This window comes from Podarcis muralis, chromosome 4 (genome assembly GCF_964188315.1).
Source record: "Podarcis muralis chromosome 4, rPodMur119.hap1.1, whole genome shotgun sequence".
NCBI classification, from domain to species: Eukaryota; Metazoa; Chordata; class Lepidosauria; order Squamata; family Lacertidae; genus Podarcis; species Podarcis muralis.
Window position 1 is genome coordinate 42,487,369 of NC_135658.1, and position 20,527 is coordinate 42,507,895.

A 20,527-nucleotide genomic window follows, 5' to 3' on the forward strand; every position below is an offset into this window, starting at 1 on the left:
CCCATCAGCCTCAGCCAGCACCGCCAATGGCCAGGATGATGGGAGCTGGAGTCCAGCAACATTTGGAGGGCCACAGGTTCCCCACCTTTGCCTTAGCTAATCAGATCTATCAACCCATCACTTAGAAGGCACAGTTTCCACTTTGAAGTTTGATGCCTCAACCCTTACTGAAAAGCCTTATACCAGCTTTAGAAACAGAGGCACATTGTGACTATGGCAACTTTTTGGTAGGGTCTAGCACACAACTGGCACGAAATAATACCCGTATTACTGGGGAAAGATGTGCCCGTAGATTCCCAATCTTGAAAATGTTCCACTCCCAATCAAGATCTAAGGAAAAACATTTGTAGCCTACAAAGTACAGTGGTACCTCGGGTTAAGAACTTAATTCGTTCTGCAGGTCCGTTCTTAACCTGAAACTGTTCTTAACCTGAGGTACGACTTTAGCTAATGGGGCCTCCTGCTGCTGCCGTGCCACGCGATTTCTGTTCTCATCCTGAAGCAAAGTTCTTAACCCGAGGTACTATTTCTGGGTTAGCAGAGTCTGTAACCTGAAGCGTCTGTAACCCGAGGTACCACTGTATAGAATTTGACAGCAAAGTTGTCTCTGATACTAAACTCTCAAAGTCAAAGACCTGCAAAAACACCACCAAAATATCTTTGTTCATGACAAATTTTAGAAATAATGGCCACAAGTAGTTGCTGTGATATCTCCCACCCCCGCTACCTAACTTTTGTGTTGTGCCACTCACACTTACACCACTGTCTCATAGGTTTCTCAAGTTTATTGGCCCGCACTAGTATTTCACTGATAATTTGCATCCAAGCAGACTTTACACTGGGTGTTAATGCATCAAGTAAAAGCTTGTAAGAGTAGGCCTTTTATTTTGCTATATTTAAATCTCTTGATTTACTGCACTATATGCTTGGCAAGAATGAACAGCACCAGAGGCTATTAGTTAGCAACTTCGAGTTCTCTGCAGGGGATGTCTTGCCCTGCAAGTGTGACTTCACTGCCCTGCAGTCAAGCTCAGGTGATAGAGTTTCCTCGCTACTTTCTCCAATCGGTCTCTATACTCAATTTCCTTATAGTTATTTGCATTGATGCCTTTGAAGCCGTGCATTGCCCCCCACCAGCATGCAGCCATGACCGCAGTGGAGTCACTGTCCCCACCATGGAAGAAACCCCTGTGAGCCAACTCAATCCAGTTCTCAGCACCAAGGATGGCGTCATAAGCTATCATGGGAGCATCATGCCCACTTGCACCTCCCCAGCCAGAGTAGCTCAAGGACGTGTAGAATTCATCTCTCTCTTTCACACCATACACTTCGGGGAAGGATGGAGGAGATTTCCCATCTGAAATGCCTCTAGTTTCCAGGTACTTCTTCCATTGCTTTTCAAAGTAGTTCCTAAGAAACAGAAACCCATGGGAAGGTATGTAAATATCTAGGATTTCACATTAAGACTGTATTGTATATGCCTTGTATGAATATAAAAATAAACCCAGTATAAATTTAGAAAGTCTTAACATCCAGCACATTTTGAGACATCTGCAGATCAGGAAATGCTTTCTCTGTTGTAGTACATATGTACTTCAGGGTCAATGTTTCAATATTATACAGCAGGGTTTCAAATACTTGGGTCTCCAGATGTTTTTGGACTACAGTTGCCATCATCCCTGACCACTGGTCCTGCTAGCTAGGGATAAGGGGAATTGTAGTTTGAAAACAGCTGGAAACCCAGGTTTGGGGAATCCTGTTCCAGGGTAATAAGCAGCACCCATTTCCTTCCCCTCTATCTTGGTCACCAGCACAAGGAACATTACTATTATTTTTTGATTTTATATACCATCCTATACCCGGAGATCTCAGGGCAGTTCACAGAATAAAATCAAAATATAAAACCACAAAATACATAATCAAAATAAAAACAAACCAATAGCTACCCCCCAAAAAAAATTTTTTTAAAGGGCATAGGATGCAAATTAGATCAACCAAAGGCCTGGTTAAAAAGGAACATTTTCACCTGGCGCCTAAAGATATATAATGAAGGCGCCAGGAGAACTTCCCTGGGGAGAGCATTCCACAGACGGGGAGTCACTGCAGAGAAGGCCCGTTCTTGTGTTGCCACCCTCCGGACTTTTCGAGGAGGAGGAGGTACACTTCATACTTTCTCAACATCATATCGGTAACTATTTCAATCTATCAGGTGGCTTTTAGAACCTTCCGACTTCCAAAATGTGTATTACTTACCAGCGCTGCAAGTTCTTCTCCACAAAGGAACCTGCCTTCTGGATATAGGCTTTTGCCATTGGTAGCACCTCCATGAGCCCTTTCCCCCACTCCTGGAGTGGCTTGCGGTTTATGGCATAAGAAGTGAAGAGAGCAGAAGCCAGGGATCCAAGGTAGCCAGTAGGGTTGTGGTGAGTCATCCGACCGCTCTCTATGCTTACTGCGATCAAGTTTCCCAGCTCTTCTGGGTGACGAAACCTCAGTCCAATGCACATTGACCGCATGGCTGCACCACACCCTCCTCCTGTTTCAGAGAAGTCGGGTATCCAGCTATCCGGCTTGTCTGGATCCAATCTCAAGGCGTATGCCATGCAGGTGTCACCTAAGAAGGGTGGGAGAGGTGGGAAACTTGTACATCTGCCCTGATTGTTCATTTGCATCTCAGGCTGACCTGCAGTTAAGCATCCTCAACCTGTATGGTCTACGCACAAACACCAGGTAACAACTTTAATGCTTTCAATCAATAAGCACTGATTTCCTGAGGTTTTAATAGGTCTATCATGAATAACAAGATTTAATAACACTAGCAACTATATGCATTAATAATGCTTTTTATCATTATTTCTTATTAATTATATTTATTACTAGTAATCTGTCATAAGGTTCCAGAGTGAGTTCTAAATGTGAACCCCAGCCAGTAATCTGGTTGCTGCTTTTTTGGACCAGTCAAAGTTTCTGAATCTTTCTCAAGAGCAGCACCAGCACTGCAACAATCCAGTCTGAAAGTTACCAGAGAAGAGTCACCCTCCCTATGACACAGCCAATACCGCACCCTCCAGGTATTGTTGGACTACAGATCCCATTATTCCTGGGCACAGGTCATCCTGGCTGGGGCTGATGGGAGTTGTGGTCTAACGTAATCAGGAGGGCACCCTGTTGGCTACCCCTGAAACAGATATTGGGTTTGGCAGAAGGTGGTCCTTCCGTTTTGAGCTGGGTAGGAGCAGGGGGTGTTTTTTATTCCATAAATCTCTAGAGATCCCAATCAATGATGAATTTTTTTTGGGGGGGTGGACGGTTCAATCAAGGACCTCTGCCAAGTTGCTATCAAGCAAAAAATAATGTCCCCTTTCTTCCCAGCCCAGGTACTAGCAAGCAAGTGCACTGTGGAAGTGGAAAAGAGGTGACAAGTGTACCCTTACTCCATACTAGGAGGGAATTGCATGATGACAGCATGTTATAACCAGGAAACTACCACAGCTCAGACATGTGAAAGTGGCTGGGGTGTCTCCCAAGATCAGCTCATGTTCACAGAACAGACTCTTAAATCAACCCTTCTAATCGGACAGGACTCTTAGCATTCTTGAATTGCATCACCCAAGAGTTCATAGATACCAGGTGCCCATCTTTAAAGCAGCCGCAGCTTTAAAGTTGGATTTTTTTTTTATGTATTGGCCTGCAGTTATTTAGGATATTCAATATGTACCATTAGGAAATTAGCATCGTATCTAAACACACACAAGCTCTAAATGAAGTGAACTGCATTCTTCCCAGCTCCCTATAGACAATCTTTTCATCTGCTGTACAATCTTAAAAGCATTTCCTATGCTCCATTTGCATACCATGGTTCATAGGGAAAACAGATCCTTATATGTGTACCCAGAAATTAAGTCTTACAATACCCCACGGATGAGGCTTATTGTGATGTAAACATACATAGGATTGCAGCCTATGTCAGCTTGCTGACTTTTTCCTATGTACATAAACATGTAAAGCTGTTGTCATGCTGCAGTTGCAGCACAACAGCAGGTAGACAAGCAAGCAAGCAGTGTGGAGGGCAGGCAGCCCAGGCAAGCTGTTTTAAGGGGCAGAGGCACTTCAGAAAGTAGTTTGGCCAATTGTTCTCTAAAGCGCTTATCCCTCTCTTTTAAAGGGGGTTGGGGAAGGAGTGGTGGTTTGGGTGAGCTGTAAAGGGATAGTTGAGGGCAAAAGGGAGGAGTGGGTGGGCAGGGGGGAAGGCAGATAGGTTGGGCTGGCAAGTGGGGCAACAGATCCTGGTAATGATATTATTCAAGTTCTGGTCATCAGCTGTGACTGCTTGTACAACTATGCTCTTATTGTCCCCATTTGATTGCTCCACCAACTTCAGTTGACACAGTTTATTGCCCGTGTCCGGGAGAGAGACCGTAGCTAAGTGGCAGAGCACATATTTGAAGAGCCCAGGTCCAATCCCTTCCATCTCCAGGTAGGGCTGGGAACTCTACGTTGCCTCAAATGTTCCAACTTCAGTTGACACTCTCATTCAAACTATTTTGTTTCTCTCATTCCCCCTTTCAAATGCATTTTCTCACTGTATATATTTAAGGGTTCATATGCCATATTTTCTATCCTTTGTGTGTGTGTGCTCCTTGTTACACCATGAAATTTCCAAGACAATAGTAATGTGGCTTAACAAGGGCAGTGTCACAGCTAAGCTTGCAGATAACACTGTGGGGCGTGTGGGTGTCCATGTCCAGAACTGCCTTGTTGCACTGAAGCGCAAGTACATAAAGCTTACTTTGTTGTTTTTTAAAAGTTCATTGGCGCATTCCATGCTTCATTGGGCCTTCCAGTCAAATCAAGCCGTGGTGAGGTTGGCAAAGCAGCAGTGTCTTCCTGCTGAGAAAGCCTTTCCCAGGGACAGTGCAGGTAGGGGGATTTCCCCCCCCCCCCAAAGCCTTTTCAGGGGTGGAGCAGTGGGGAATCCCCTGAATTTCATCAGTCTCTAACAGGTTTGCAAATCATCTGACAGTTTCACAATCCTCTTTCCCAGCTCAGTGTAGCAGGAAGCTCCACCCCTCTCAGTTTGGGGCTACAATGATCACACCAGTCAACGTTTTCCTGAAGTTATTTGCTATGGTACTTTTGCTTTGGTGCAATCAGAAAGTTTTCAGGGGAAGAACTGCAGTTCAGTGGAGGAGCATATGCTTTGCATGCTGGGAAATACCTGTCTGGAACCATGGAGAGCCATCACCAAGCTAGTCAAGTAGATAAGAACTAAGCTAGATGGCAGCTTCCCAAGTGCAGGTAGGCAATAAATAAATAAATTTAAAAGCCTACCACAAGCTAGCAATGTAATAGCAGAAGAGACGCAAGCCCAGAGGCCCAGAAGTGCTCTGAAACTCAGAACAAACACCCCAAATCAGACATTAAAAGAAAGCATAATGGGAAATGCTGGAATGCAACATTTCAGCAGGAACATCACCAGGATTTTCCATGAAGTGAAGGAGTGGAAGTCGTCAGAAAACACCTAGTGCAGAAGCAACCAACTTTGCCCAATGATTCCTTCTAACCTAGCTGGACTCAGTCTCTTAGAAGCAATGGATTCTTCCTATCACCCAAATGCAGTCAAAAGACAAACTCTGAATTGTGTTTCAGGTTCCTGTGATGGGTTCATATCACCCTCGTGCATCATAATATTCCTTTTGCAGAGCATATGGTACAACTTTGCATAGATAGATTCAGTCATCTTATTTTTTTATGAACAGATGTCCTATGCAAATCCCGTTTTGAGCTGCTTATCATCTCTGGCACACTTGGCTCTTATGTTGTTGAAAAGCTCAGAATCCACCGACTGGAGTGCATACAATCAAAACTTCCCAAATTCCCTATTCCAGCCACTGAAAATGTAACACAGCCACACATGTAATCATCATCACAGGAGGGGAAAGTAACTGAAGAGAGATGGAAGAAAAAGGAAGCACACCTCTTCCTTAAAGTGGTTTCTCAATCTTGGGATGAAAAAAGCAAACAAATAAATGCCAACCTGCCATGCAGCCCTACTCTTGTTTCCTAGCTCTCTGGCAGGAGCTAAATACTTTGAAATGAAAGGCCCAGATGAGCCCATGCTTCTTACTGCAAAGAAACAAAGTGGTTCTTTCTGAAGATATATAGGCCTTTTGCCAACAATGGACAATATGTAGCAGCCAGCATGTTTACTGAATTAGGAGATATCCATTTCACAGAATGGAAGTGAACTAAAATATACTAGATTCTAAACAGAGTATATTTAGTGGGAAGGCTGGATGTTAACTCTAAGTCAGGGCTGGAGGAATCTGTAACCTTAAAGATATTCTTGAACTACAATTCCCATCATCCCTGACAACTGGTCATACTGATCACGGCTGATAGAAGCTGCAGTCCAACATCTGGAGGATAACACACTCAATGTTTGTATTCTAAGTGGAAGAGCAAAGTGTCCTCCTGAAGATGGAAAGCTGAAGCAGAGGGAAAGTTGCTCATTGCACCGAGGTCCATTCCTATTGATATCAAAGTATGAGATGAGGTGAGCCAGAAATTGAGAGAGATTTGGCTACAGCCATGGGAATCACAGGTTCAAACCTCAGCACAGATTTGAAGCTCATGTGGAAATAAAAATAATAATAATAATAATAATAATAATAATAATAATAATAATAATAATAATAATTTTTTAAATTTATACCCCGCTCATCTGGCTGAGTCTCCCCAGCCACTCTGGGCAGCTTCCAACAAAATATTAAAATACAGCTATAAAATACAAAATATTAAAATGCCATCATATCTCCACCTAGCCTACCTTGCACAGTGATGGTAGGGTATCACAGCCATTATTCTGGGCTATATGTCTCCTGTTTCATATCCCCATGCTGCTCTTCCTTTATGCTTGCAGCCCTCTAGATTTCATACCAGCATGGCCAGTGGTCAGAGATGCTAACATCCTCTGGCAGGCCTGAAGGTTCCCACTCCCTGCTTTTATGAGATCTGACTAGAAAACACAGCTGAGCATTAAATTAATGAGAGCCGTAAAAGTTGACTGCAGCCACTGGACAGAGTTGTGAAAGGAACCCTTTCTAATAGTACAGTGGTACCTCGGGTTACATATACTTCAGGTTACAGACTCTGCTAACCCAGAAATAGTACCTCGGGTTAAGAACTTTGCTTCAGGATGAGAACAGAAATCGTGCTCCAGTGGCGCGGCGGCGGCAGGAGGCCCCATTAGCTAAAGTGGTGCTTCAGGTTAAGAACAGTTTCAGGTTAAGAACAGACCTCCGGAACGAATTAAGTACTTAACCCGAGGTACCACTGTACTGCAGGAATCTAAGGCCTTTGGGAAACAACATGTTCCAATCTGAACACATAGACCATGCATGACCCAGAAACTGCTGCCTTCTATTTTCATATGTATAAAAGTTTAGGAAAGATTACCTGGAGCTCGTCCATCCATGTCATCCATGCAATCTCTGTAGTTTCTTGCAATGAGTTTATACAAGTGGGTTAAGTCTGGGTTTTCCCCAGCTGCTGCCAAGGCTTCAGCAGTAGCCAAGTGCATGACGGTGTCGTCGCTGACCCTCCAGCCTGCCACGTTGAGCTTGTTCAGGCCGCCCATTTTGGCTAACTCGCTGTGAATCTTCTCACCGCTGCGCACGAACTCCCATTTTTGATTGTAATAGCCCAAGGCGTCTCCAACGGCACTCAGCACCATGGCAGCCTCATAGTTCTCTTGCAGGCCCGAACACATGTTCTGTCCTCATGCAAAACAATAGTTTGCAATCAATAAAGCCTCTGATGAAAAACAGGTTAAAACTGCATCGTGGTCAAAATGTCTAAGAAAATCAACCTACAGTACACAAAGAGCAGGGATCCTGTTAAATATATTTGGTCCCTGCCTGTCTCTATAAATTCAGTCTCGTTCATGCTTGTGAGTGCTTGATACACATCCTTCAAAATCCTAGAAAGATCAAGCCTCAATCCTGCTCTCCCTACATATGTTTGATCCTATGAACAGTGCTCATGCACTGTCTGCATGATCAAAAACCTGTACACACACTGCAGATGTGCAAACAAATGCGCATATCTCCAAGGGCAGGACTTACCATTGCGGTCCTGCTCCAGCTTAGGCCTGCTCCCATTATGTGTATACTTCCGGGTTTCGCCACACGCGCAGAAGCACTCTCTCGCGCTTCGCGCCTGCGCAGAAGCACTGCTCTAGCTGCGGACTTTTCGGTGTGCGAACGTTTTGATCATGTGAACAGTGCTGTAGGTGTAACCTGCCACCTAAGTCTGCCTGCAGGACATATACATTAAAAAGGTAACTTCTGAAAACAATTGGTATATATGCGCGCGCACACTAGCTTTTAAATAGTATTTTAAATAAATCGATAAGCTTTCAAATGACCCAAGAAGTCACTCCTACAGATAAAGGAGAAGGGACTTTCTGATTCATTTTGGAGTCGTTTTTGAGACTTCCTTGGGGGGGGGGGTGTCACTCTATATTTTCTCTCAAGACTCCACTAATGAAGAAGCCCTGCCTACTTTATTTTGAAGCAACTTCCTGGTTCATTTTGAAGCTAGTTTCTTTTGATTTCCTGGTAGAAAAGCAATACAGTGGTACCTCGCAAGACGAATGCCTCGCAAGACAAAAAACTCGCTAGACGAAAGGTTTTTCCGTTTGCGAGTTGCCTCGCAAGACGAATTTCCCTATGGGCTTGCTTCGCAAGACGAAAACGTCTCGCGACTTTGTTTCCTTTGTCTAAATAATAATTCGCAAGACGAAAAATTCGCTAGACGACAAAACTTGCGGAACGAATTAATTTCGTCTTGCGGGGCACCACTGTAGTCGCTCAGGTAAAATAACAGAGAAATCCAGGATTATACTGCAGCAATGACTGGGCAAAAGTCACCCAAAATTAAAAGGTAGCCGCAATGATAGAAGTGCATGTGCTTTCTAATACGGCTTTAGTTTTATGCATTTTTTAAAAAAATCTGGCTGCAGAAGCATTAAAAAATTCCCTGATAATGTGAATGTGAATCCAGTGGAACCTCGGGTTATGTTATCCTCAGGTAACGTAAACTTCAGGTTACGAAACCGGCAAACCTGGAAGTGTTTCGCAGCTCATGCATGCGCAGAAGCGCTCTACACAGAACAGGCACCTCTGGTTGCAAAATCCTCAGGATACAGCTGAACGTCCGGAACAGATTCCATTTGCAACTGGAGGTACGTTGTTCTACTAATGTTGTTCTGAGGAAGGGCACAGAACATTTGACAACCCTGCAGGGTGATCAAAGGTTGTTACCTAATCTCTTGCTGTTGGGTTGTTGTTGTTTAATGAAAATGCAGTTGTGGGACAGTTAGATTGGTTTTAGCAGCAACATGGAGAGGAGGGGAGAGTGATTCACTGCTTTCCCACTCATGGAGAGAAAATAGGGGGATTTCTGGTGGTGAGTTGCTGCTGGTGGTACAATCACTAAAATCAACATCATCATGTTAAAGGCTCACATTCCTTTTCTTGCTCCTAAAGGAAAGGGGAAAGGGCAGAATATCTACATCACTGTAGATATTGTGAGGTATGAATAATAAATACCTGCAATAAATGTTCTAAGCATGCTTCTGAACAATTCCATATTGGGTTTTCCTAAACACGCTCACCTGCCTTTTGGTTACGGTAGATCGTAAGTCTCTTTTGACACAGACCACCCCCCACCCCCACTGCCATCTAAAATACCACACCCAGTCTTGCATGGACTCTGGGAGCATTGCCACCAATTAAAGGGTTGTCTATCTGGTTTATATATCTCATGAAACTTGCATTCCTTGACCGTCTTAGGGTTGGCGTTGCGGGGCTCCGGGGCTCTTGCGCTTTTAACAGCAGTCAAAGGTTCAACAGGTTAAATAAACCTTTGCCAGTAGGGAAATGCAATTATGGGGAAAGTGTCACCTGTCGACATCCTGTGCCTCAGACATCATACAGTGTTATTTGCATGTAGCCCCGATATACTGGAGGTGTGGAAGGAAACTCTGCTCGGCCCACAAGCGGTTACCAACATGCATGTGATATAATGCTCCCGTTTGTTGTTTTTTGCAAGAGGGCCCAATTCACACAGTATGTGTGGGGCTGCTTCTTGAGAGAAAGGTGCCTAAGCTTGCAAAGCCTGGCTGCCATCCTAGGCCAGCTGCCTTGTTCTAGCTGGCCCTGTCACGTTTCCTTGTCTTATTCTGGCGGCTGTGGTGGTAAAATCCGGCTGCTCTGGGTAGAAATGAATAGCATTCCGCGACCATTTCCTGCCCTCTTCCGAGCAGGCAGCAGCTGCGCTTCCTCACGCCCTGTCGATTCCCAGCAGAAGGGAGTACACCGCCCCTGAAAGATGACTCGCCCCTCCACCCCCCAGCGCCCTGGGCTCGCCGCTTGACCCCTTCCTCATAATGCCCGGGTTTTAAAAAGGAGGAAAAAATAAGGTTTTCCTTCCCACTCTACGCAAACTTCTGAGCTAAGGCAGCCGCCTCAGCCCGCGCCACCCATCCTTAGCGACGGTTGCCAATGCAATGCAATGCAAACTTCGGAGTTAAGTCATCCCCCGTCAAAGAAGCGGGACCCGCCGAGGCGCAAAGTGGAAACTTCCCGGGTTTGGGAGATGCGCGCTTGGTTTGCGTGACTCAGGCTGCACGGGCGTAGCTGGGAGGGGGGGGCAGCTGCCCGCCCCTCAATCAAGTCAATAAATAAAAACTAAAAGTAGAAATTGTGGAAAGATTTTGACAGATTTTCTTCTGAGTACTTGGAATCAAAAGAAAGCAATTTTAAACAACCGTTGTCGAACGTGTCCTTCCGAATCTGAATCTGCTCGACAGAGCCAGGCAGAGGGCGATGTTAAGTCGGTGTCCATCGCCCCCCCCCCCCATAAATCCATGGCTGCGATCCTAAGTACACAGCGCAATCTGGCCTCTGCTCAGAAGCAAGACCTGTTCAGTTCAACGCCCCCCTCCACCCCCACTCCCGGGTGGGCGGGTTTGGGATTGCAGCCCGTTACTCGGCGGCTCCACGCTGCGGTGTGGAACTGGGAGGGGGGCTTACCCACTGGGTTTTCCTTACTCCGAGGCTACTACAACTCTGTGCCCTTGCAGCGGGCCCTGCTTGCGAGTAAGCGCTCCCTGGGGGTGGGGGGGTTGCCGGGTTAAACCGGCCGTCTGATGCCTAGCCTGGATTGGGAGGGAAGAGCTTCTGCGCTTCGCGGGCCTTACTTCCGAGAGAGAACAGACTCGGGCGCTGCACGCTGCCGCCAGCACCAAGCGGCAGAAGCACAAGCCCAGGCGGGCGCCCCCTGAGTTGGGTCGGCTTTGCAAGCTCCCAAACATGGATTTGTTCGCCGCGCGAAAGATACTTGCAGTTGAGTTTTACCGGCGATGCAGGCAGAAGCCCGGGCAGGAAAGCCCCTTAAAGGAAAGTGAAAGGGGAGGAGAGGCTGGACTTGCGCCCAAGCCGCGCAGAAACAGAAACAGCAGCCGCCGCAGCCAATCTCCGAGCGCCGGTCGTCCTCCTGACTAAGTTGCTGGCCTGCGCTTCTTCGTCAGCGGCGAGCGAACTGGAGAGGAGCTACTTTGGGAGAGAGAGCGGGCGAAGAGGAGGGTCCATCCTAATCATGTGATCGCTTCTTCGGGGCTGGATTGCAAGCAGCGGCCGGGGGGGGGGGGGATGCCTCTAATCTGTCGGTCAACAAACACGCGACTAGACGCCGTGTGGAAGCGAATTTAAGAGTGGAAATATGAGGAGGGAAGCGTCCCTCTTCGAGGCTGCACGATTTAAAACGCAGGGAGTCTCTCTCTCACACACACACACAACTGTAAATTAGAATTAACGCTCAATACTTATTTATTAAATGTATATGTCGCCCGTCACCCGAGGATCACAGCGCGAATGACAGTATAAAAACACAAAATAGGTACATCACGTAATAACAAACAGAAACGGTGACTTCCCTTCCACTCCCGCCCCGTAGAATCTGATGGGATAGATTCATAGCTGTCAATTTACAGATTTGAAAATAAGGGACCAGCAGCCTCGAAAATAAGGGATCAGCAGCCAAAATAAGGGATTTTGCTTAGCTTATACAGAAATCCGGCACTCATGGAGCCATGCTGCTTTTGCTGCGACTGACTGTGTTTTGCAGGGAGTGGTCACTAGATCATCCTAAGGGTCTACAACTCCGACCAAAGAAGAGTGACAGACAAAACTGATGAACGACATCGAGATGGCAAACCTTACAGGCAGAATTAGAAACCAGGAAGAGGACCTCTTTAATAAAGAATGGGGGAAATCTATAATTTATTTGAAAAGCTATTGTAAAGAGTTACATACATTGGTAGGATTGACAGAAAACTTGTAGTAAAAATTTGAACTATGGATGGACAAATGATTTATAAAAATAGAGTTATGAAAGGGATGCAGAGGGGGAAATCACTACATTAAGATGCTGCACTGGTTGGAGGGTATGCTAAGCAGCACATCGGGGCTGCCGTCATCCTGGCGCGAGGAGTTCCATCGGCCTTTCCTTGCCCGAGAGAGAGGGAGGGAGGGAGAGAGACTCTCGCCCATGCCGCCCTCAAGCCCGGCATGAGGCAGTTGCGGTGCGGCGGTGGCCGCTGAAGCACCGCCCTTCTGCGTCCCTCCCCATCCCCTCCTCTTCCTCCTCCCTCAGGCCGCCTCCTCAGCCACCACTGCTGCTGCCGCCTCCGGCTTCCCCTGGCAGTGCAGCGGAAGTCTCGCAAGAGAGGGGCTGCCTGCCCGCCCGCTGCCACCCGTCTCCTCACGACGCACCCCTGAGGGGGAAAAGGGAGAGACGGAGACATGGCAGCTCGTGCTCTCTCTCTCTCTCTCTCTCTCGATGCGGAGGACCCTGAGCCACTGCTTTTCTCCTGAGCCGGGCGAGCATGAAACCCGGGAAATTTAAGGGACATCATCAATAAGGGACAGCAGCGGGACACGGCGCTGGGATAAGGGAGTTTCCCACCAAATAAGGGACGGTTGACAGCTATGGATAGATTGTAGTCAACAAAAACTTCTGCTTCGGCTCAGCAGACCATGTTAAACTTTAAAGTGCCAGGACACGTGTGGTGGTTGCTTTTTGTGTAGTGGAGTCATAGGGCTACCCCACTGAAAACTGAATTCGGTGGGGCTAACTTCCGAGCCTAGAACTGCATGGTAGGTGCCATTGAACTCACCAGGGCCAACGTTTGAGTAAATGTGGGTGGTGGGGTTGTGTGAGCCGACTCTGAGAGCTGTCTTGTTTATGCAGCTGGATGTTACCTGTGCTGTGCGTGGAAATGTCGTCCGGATTCCTAGACAAGCACTGCTACTACAGATGAGGCTCCTTGTAATGCCAGACAACACTTGAGCATGCACTTGTGTGCTTCCTGGGATACATCATGTCTACCGAAACCCATTGAACTTTCGGCAAGCAGAATGTACATGTGAAACTGCTCTGAGCCAGTCTGAACCTAGTCAAGAAAAAGTGGCTTGAATCTCCTGTGTTTTGCAGAATTACAAAATGGAGCTACAAAGGATCCAGTGTATTGCATTTTCAAAAGGTCTTTGAAATTTTAACATTAATATTAAGTGCAGCTTTGCAAGCCACATTCCCATGCCATTTCATAGGGCTTTGTAGGTCCAACATAAAATACCAAAAACCCCACTGGCAATTTTAAGTCTTCCTCTCTGTCTGTCTCTTTCCACTATCACTGAAGTTTTGAACATAATATATGTGCTGTGCACTGTGCATTTTCCATGTGTCTTCCCCCCTTGAGATTTCACTTTGTTACAACAGCATCCTAGAAATGGATGTTTGTGTACCTACAAAAACACCATTCCCCGCCCCCCCATCCCAGGATACCAAGGGAATGCATTGGTTTTGTGCTTGCATAAGGGAGACTTTATTATTTTCTCTGGTAACATTTCCTGGGAGGCTGCCACATCTTCAGTTTTTGCCTAACTGTATTTTGCAGTTAGGAGAATCAGGAAGTACTGGTGAATGTCACAAGAGGAACAGATACAGGTGGGTCATTTTACTCAGTAGAGTGGTACCTCGGGTTAAGAACTTAATTCATTCCAGAGGTCCGTTCTTAACCTGAAACTGTTCTTAACCTGAAGCACCGCTTTAGCTAATGGGGACTCCCGCTGCCACCGCGCCACCGGAGCACAATTTCTGTTCTCATCCTGAAGCAAAGTTCTTAACCCGAGGTACTATTTCTGGGTTAGCGGAGTCTGTAACCTGAAGCGTCTGTAACCTGAAGCGTATGTAACCCGAGGTACCACTGTAGTTTTAGAAAGCCTTCATAGCAGTGGAGGCTGTTCCACTGCCTACTGGGGCACAGTCCTCCCAAGGAGAAGGTCAAGCAATTTGTTTTGTTTTTGTTTTTTCCCCTCCTAGGATCTTAAAGCCACACACTCTTTCCTGTTCCACACACATGTTATGCTTCTATTAGAACGCTCTACAAACATGTCTGTCAATCAAGTCTGCAGCATTCAGCAAACCCTAATCCAAAAGTACAGCTATCGCCAAGAGGCTACCCCACCCCTTAGGTTTCAGAGCAGAAAAGCTATGTGAAAGTTTGAGTATCAGTAAGACTGCCCCAGTTTCAGCCCAGTTGTGCAGGTTTCACCTGCCTCTAGTTATAAGAAAACTCCAGCAACTCTGTAAGATAAGGGAGGGCTGTTTTATGATCAGTCCTGAGTATACACAGAATTGTTTCCTTATAGGCCGCGCCACCAAATAGCTCACAGTCATTCTTTGTAGCTAGCAAAGAGAAAGGTGTGGTTGCAAGTTTAAGTAATTTATTTTTTCATTCATATTTCTTAAGAGAGATCCATGGATGGAGAGTGTGAGTATATTTCTGTAATATTGATTTTAATTTGCAATTATTTTTGTGACCGGGAAGGAGGATTGGGAGGGAAAGTGGTGGGAAACTTCTGTGTGTGTGTTAACTGGAGCTGTAGGGTTTGTGTGTGTCTATTATGTCTTTATTTCATAAAATGTATACACTGCTTGATTGTAAAAAACAAATAAACAACCCTCAAAGCGGTTTACAAAATATAAAACAGTTAAAATATTGAAACAGATTTAATCTACCTCAACTTCCTTAGCATCTGGGTAGATTTGTTTAAACAGGAATATTTTTAGCAGGGACTTAAAAGAGTACAGTGAAGTAACCTGCTTGATTTCAATAGGCAGGGAGTTCCAAAGTGCAGGTGCTGCCACATTGAACAATTAAGTTCTTACAAACGCAGAAGGAGTATTATGTGGCACCTGTAGTTGTGCCAGTACCGTTAATTGAAGCCATTGACTGGGCACATGTGGGGTACGGCAATCTTGTAGGTAAACTGGTCTCAAGTTTGTTACGGGCTTTATATGCTAATAGTAACACCTTGAACTTGGCCCAGTAGCAAATTGGCAACCAATGCAGATCTCTGAGCACGGGTGTTACATGCTGACAGGGCCTCACTCCTGTCAGCAATCGTGCTGCATCATCCTGCACTAACTGTGTCCAGGGCAGCTGTCTACCAGCTCTACCTGGTACGCAGGCTGAGACCCTACCTGCCTGCAGACTGTCTTGCCAGAGTGGTGCATGCTCTACGTATCTCCCGCTTGGACTACTGCAATGCACTCTACATGGGACTACCTTTGAAGGTGACCCAGAAACTACAATTAATCCAGAATATGGCAGCTAGAATGGTGACAGGAAGTAGCCACCAAGACCATATAACACCAGTCCTGAAAGAACTACATTGGCTCCCAGTACGTTTCCGAGCACAATTCAAAGTGTTTAAAGCCCTAAACAGCCTCAGCCCAGTATACCTGAAGGAGCGTCTCCAGCCTTATCGTTCAGCTTGGACACTGAGGTTCAGCTCCGAGGGTCTTCTGGTGGTTCCCTCACTGCGAGAAGTGAGGTTACAGGGAACCAGGCAGAGGGCCTTCTCGGTAGTGGCGCCCACCCTGTGGAACGTCCTCCCATCAGATGTCAAGGAAATAAACAACTATCTGACTTGTAGAAGACATCTGAAAGCAGCCCTGTTTGGGGAAGTTTTTAATGTTTGAGGTTTAATCGTGTTTTTAATATTCTGTTGGGAGCTGCCCAGTCATACCTCTTCATGTTGCGGATTTTCGGGTTGCGAACGCGGCAAACCCGGATGTGTATACTTCTGGGTTTCGCCACGCACACAGAAGCACTCTCTCGCACTTCACGCTTGCGCAGAAGCACCACTCTAGTTGTGGGCTTTTCGGGGTGCAAACAGCACCCTGGAACGGATCGTGTCCGCAACTAGAGGTACCACTGTATTATTAACTGCAGCTTTGGAATCAGGCACATAGAGTGCATTGCAGTAATCAAGACTTGAATTAACCAGCACATGAGCTGCTGTGGCAATGTTTTCCTGGTCTAGCAGTGGCCGTAGCTGTTGAACCAGCTGCAGTTGGTAAAAGGCACTTCTAGTCACTGAGACTACCTGAGCTTCCAGTGACAGAGCTGGATCCAGGAGCACCCCCAAATTGAGAACCTTCTCCTTCAGAGGAAGTGCAACCCCATGCAGGAAAGGCAACTGACCAATTTCTCAGACATGGGAACTTCTGACTCGCAGTGCCTCCATCTTCGTGAGATTCAAGCTCAGCTTTCTTTTCCTCATCCATTTCATCACTGTCTCCAGGCAATAGCCCAGTCTCTCCTGATGCAAAAGTTATGAAGAATTACATCCAAGTACCATCAGCATACAGATGGCACCTCACCCCAAAACTCCTAGTGATCTTTCTCAACAGCTTACTGTAGATATTAAATAGCACTGGAGATAAGATACAGTGAGGGGAAAAAGTATTTGCCTCAGCCACCAAAATACCTTGGGTCAGTGGAGATGCATAGATTTATGCTGTAAGTAAAACGGAAAACGGATAATAGCAGTAATAAAATGAAACTCAGTGATTATGGCATTTACTATATTATAGGTGGACTTTTGGGAAAGTTAAAATAAAACAGCCTGAGGGACAGATCAAGGGCTATTGGCGGTCAGGGTGTCTAAATTACAGTGCTGGGGAAAAGTATTTGATCCCCTGCTAAATTTGCCCGTTTGCCCTCTGACAAAGAAATGACCAGTCCATAATTTTAATGTTATGTTTATTGTAGCTGTGAGAGACATAATAACAACAGGACCCCCCAGAAACCCAGAAGACAAAACTCAGAGATTGATGTGCATTATAATGAGTGAAATAAGTATATGATCCCCTATCAACCAGCCAGATGTCAGGCTACCTGGTATCTTCACTGTATGTAACGAGCTGAGATTAGAAGTACCTGCTGTAAGGGAGAGGTCTTACCTGTAATCCCAGCTCGTTACAGTACCTGTACAAAAGACACCTGTCGACAGAAGCAATCAATCCAGCAGATTCCAAAGTAGTCATTTCTTCATCAGAGGGCAAATGGGCAATTTAGCAGGGGATCAAATACTTCCCCCCCCCTCACTGTAGGTTCAATGTGCAGCAAGATGGGTTTACCACATTTTGAAGCAAATGAAGTAAGACACTGAATTTAAAGAGGGATGCCCCTTAAGACCATTAAATTCAGAACCTAAAATTATTTAATTGAACCACTTGGTGCAGGCTGGGCCATTAGGGCAAACTTTCTGTGGGACTTTGAATTTCTTTGCAGGGCCAGCCTGCCCATGAAGTGGTCTGAGGCAGCTGCCTCAGGTGGCAGAATCGTAAGGGATTCTGGTTAATTTTTGCTGCTGCAACTTCTTTTGTTGTATGTAACAGTTTATTGATTGTTGCTTGAATTAGGATTTATTTTTAATCCTGTGAGCTGCTTTCAGTTTAACAGATAAAGATTTTTATTTCATTTTATTTTAGTAACAAGGGCAACCTGATAAAATAAGGATCTACTATCAGTTTGAGTAACTGTCCTGCTGGCAACATTTCTAAGAGATCCCACAAGTACTGCTAAGAAGCCTGAATTTCCAAGAACGATATATAATTTTCCAAATGGCTTCTATTTTCTATTGTTTGTTTGAGAGAGAAGATGAAAACTTTCTCAGGCATGCCGGATGGTTTAAGCATCTTCCTCTTTTGCTAAACCAGTGTTCTTCCTCTTTTTAGCCTGTGACATGTTAGCTCCTTAGGAAATAAAGTCTTAACCTTTAGATTTCCAACCAGTTCCTCTGAATTTTAAAAGAAATCATTCCAGTGGTTTTAATGGCCTTTAGTGCCTTTACAGCATCCTTCAAGGTTTATAAAATAAAAGCACAGAATTCTAGAGTTGGAAGGGACCCCGAGGGTCATCTAGTCCAACCCCCTGAAATGCAGGCATCAACTGGATCGTACATGACAGATGGCCATCCAGCCTCTGCTTAAAAAGCTCCAAGGAACAAGTCTCCACTACCTCTCATGGAAGTCTGTTCCACTGTTGAACAATTTTTACTTTCAGAAAGGTATTTCTGATGTTTAGTCGGAATCTCCCTTCTTGGAACTTGAAGCCATTGGTTGAGGTCCTAGCCTTTGGAGTAGGAGAAAGCAAGCTTGCTCCATCCATCAACATGTGCTCCAAATGTTTGAAGTTAGCAAGGGTAATCCCTTACTGGTCTTTGTCCTTTGACTATCACTATTTTGTTATTCTTTTCTACTTTTTAGACAAATGCTAGGGGTGCATTTGAAAATGATGCTGCCAACAGAGGCTTTCCTTCTGAAGCAAATAGCATAGGGGATATTTTCATCCCGATTAAGGCAAGGAGTTAAATTGTAAAGCTTTCTCTCTCCGTCCTTCACAGCTCCAATATTGCTTGGGCTCTCATTGCTGCATTTTTTTTTAAAAAAAAAAGTTTGTTAATTGCATTCATGCAATCAGTGTCATGTTGTGTTTGGCCCTATGTACCTGTGCATTAGAGCGTTCAAATTTCAGTCCCATCCTAAGAGTAGGAAGTGAATGCATGGAGTGTGCACTGAGGTCAACTGCACACAAAAATAGCACACCTGTGGGCTATTTCCCCTCCTGCTCATAACCACCTATACTGATAGTAAATCTCCCTATGTATGTTCAGATTGCAGCTGTTCTGTAATAAATTCACCCAGCTCTGATGGAAAACATCCTATTAAACATTCTTAAGGTAAAACATAAGTGGAACTGTCAGTTTAACACACAACAACAACAAAAACATTTAGGTGCAAATTATCAAAGGCACAAATATAGGGTGGGGGAGACAGAGTGGCAGAAATAAATGCAAAATGGATTTTAGTTTATCATCACAAACAGATTATGAGGTTGGTTTTCTCTCTCCCCCCCCCCCAATAGATGGAGCCTACATATATACTGATCTAGTAGAATTAAAATGGGTTCCCTTTAATTTGTATTGTTTTAAACGGGGTCCCCCAAAACCACTGTCATATCATACCTTGCAGTGGTAGATTGCCAAGTAAACTCAGCACCACAAAACTTTTATCCAAGGCATGGACCCTCCTCTTGGAGCTTAGTGACTTTTAGATAGGGTGGTAATAAAGCCACCATCAAATCACAGATCAAGAGTTGAAATTATCTGTTTTACCAGTCCCAGCACAATTCTGCATGCCCCCACCCAATTCCTGTGGCACCTCATATTCCTCCCCTCCAATCTCTTCCCAGGTCACTTTACCAACACCCCCTCAGTTTCCCAGATTGGGGTCCCCCTTCATCCCTTCTCCCCTCTCAGTGGCTCCACTTTCTGTTCAGCTTCTCAAGGTGCCAATCGGAGCCTTGAAAAGCAGATAGACTTGAAAGAGAAAATGAGAAACAGAATTCTTCTTCCAACTTCTTCCTTCAACTCTACGTACTTTTGAGAGCAGTGAGTGGGAGGAGGTAACCACATTTGCCACAGTAGGGGAGAATGACCTGGGGGGGAAGGGTAGGCTCCAAGGCTTTGTAGATGCCAGGGAAAGTCCTCATGGTGCCATGTTGGATACCCCAGTGAGCCAATCAGAAGCAGTGTTACACCAGAATGGGCAACATTTCTTATTCACCATGTATGACTAAGTGATTCAGGCCTTTGGTCTCTACTAGACCCCAGGAATAGGGAACATCATCTAAAGAACATTTGTCATTTGTGTATAATTAGTACAGTGGTACCTCCGGTTAAGAACTTAATTTGTTCTGGAGGTCTGTTCTTAACCTGAAACTGTTCTTAACCTGAGGTACCACTTTAGCTAATGGGGCCTCCTGCTGCCGCCATGCCACCACTGCACAATTTCTGTTCTCATCCTGAAGCAAAGTTCTTAACCAGAGGTAATATTTCTGGGTTAGCAAAGTCTGTAACCTGAAGTGTCTGTAACCCGAGGTACCACTGTATATGGGATGTGGGTGGCGCTGTGGTCTAAACCACTAGGCCTCTTGGGCTTGCTGATCAGAAGGTCAGCAGTTCGAATCCCCATGACAGGATGAGCTCCCATTGCTCTGTCCCAACTCCTGCCAACCCAACAGTTCATAAGCATGCCAGTGCAAGTA

At 45.5% G+C, this 20,527-nt stretch overlaps 2 protein-coding genes across 10 annotated transcripts in view; one reads left to right on the forward strand and one right to left on the reverse strand.

Annotated features, from left to right (window-relative positions):
• Positions 1 to 767: 767 nt before the first annotated feature.
• Positions 768 to 11,635, reverse strand: ADPRH (ADP-ribosylarginine hydrolase). Of its 9 annotated transcripts, none has more exons than XM_028726877.2 (5): positions 11,424 to 11,633; positions 8,127 to 8,317; positions 7,459 to 7,774; positions 2,254 to 2,614; positions 768 to 1,410 (listed from the first exon to the last, which is right to left on the reverse strand). In XM_028726877.2, the coding sequence occupies exons 2-5, from the start codon at positions 8,160 to 8,162 to the stop codon at positions 1,011 to 1,013; spliced, it is 1,113 nt and encodes a 370-aa protein (XP_028582710.2). In that variant the 5' UTR covers positions 8,163 to 8,317; positions 11,424 to 11,633; the 3' UTR covers positions 768 to 1,010. The 9 variants fall into 9 exon arrangements, with proteins under 9 accessions (XP_028582710.2, XP_077783381.1, XP_077783382.1 ...); XM_077927255.1 differs by having other exon boundaries at positions 8,127 to 8,313; positions 11,407 to 11,633; XM_077927256.1 differs by lacking the exon at positions 11,424 to 11,633 and adding an exon at positions 11,267 to 11,367.
• A 1,694-nt stretch (positions 11,636 to 13,329) lies between these two features.
• The window catches only part of CD80 (CD80 molecule), a 37,740-nt gene continuing 30,542 nt past the window's right edge, over positions 13,330 to 20,527 (forward strand). Inside the window, exon 1 of the mRNA XM_077927258.1 lies at positions 13,330 to 14,899. The gene's annotated coding sequence lies outside the window, so the exon portion shown is untranslated. The remainder of the gene's footprint in view (positions 14,900 to 20,527) is intronic.

What these genes read in the sequence shown, in the direction of transcription:
- ADPRH (XM_077927254.1), bottom strand. Translation starts at nt 11,380, where the DNA reads ATGTTTGGGAGCTTGCAAAGCCGACCCAACTCAGGGGGCGCCCGCCTG. An exon ending in GAGTCTGTTCTCTCTCGGAA is followed by an intron (nt 7,775 to 11,266) that starts GTAAGGCCCGCG and finishes GCATGAGGACAG; the next exon opens with AACATGTGTTCGGGCCTGCA. An exon ending in ATGGACGAGCTCCAGGTAAT is followed by an intron (nt 2,610 to 7,453) that starts CTTTCCTAAACT and finishes TTCTTAGGTGAC; the next exon opens with ACCTGCATGGCATACGCCTT.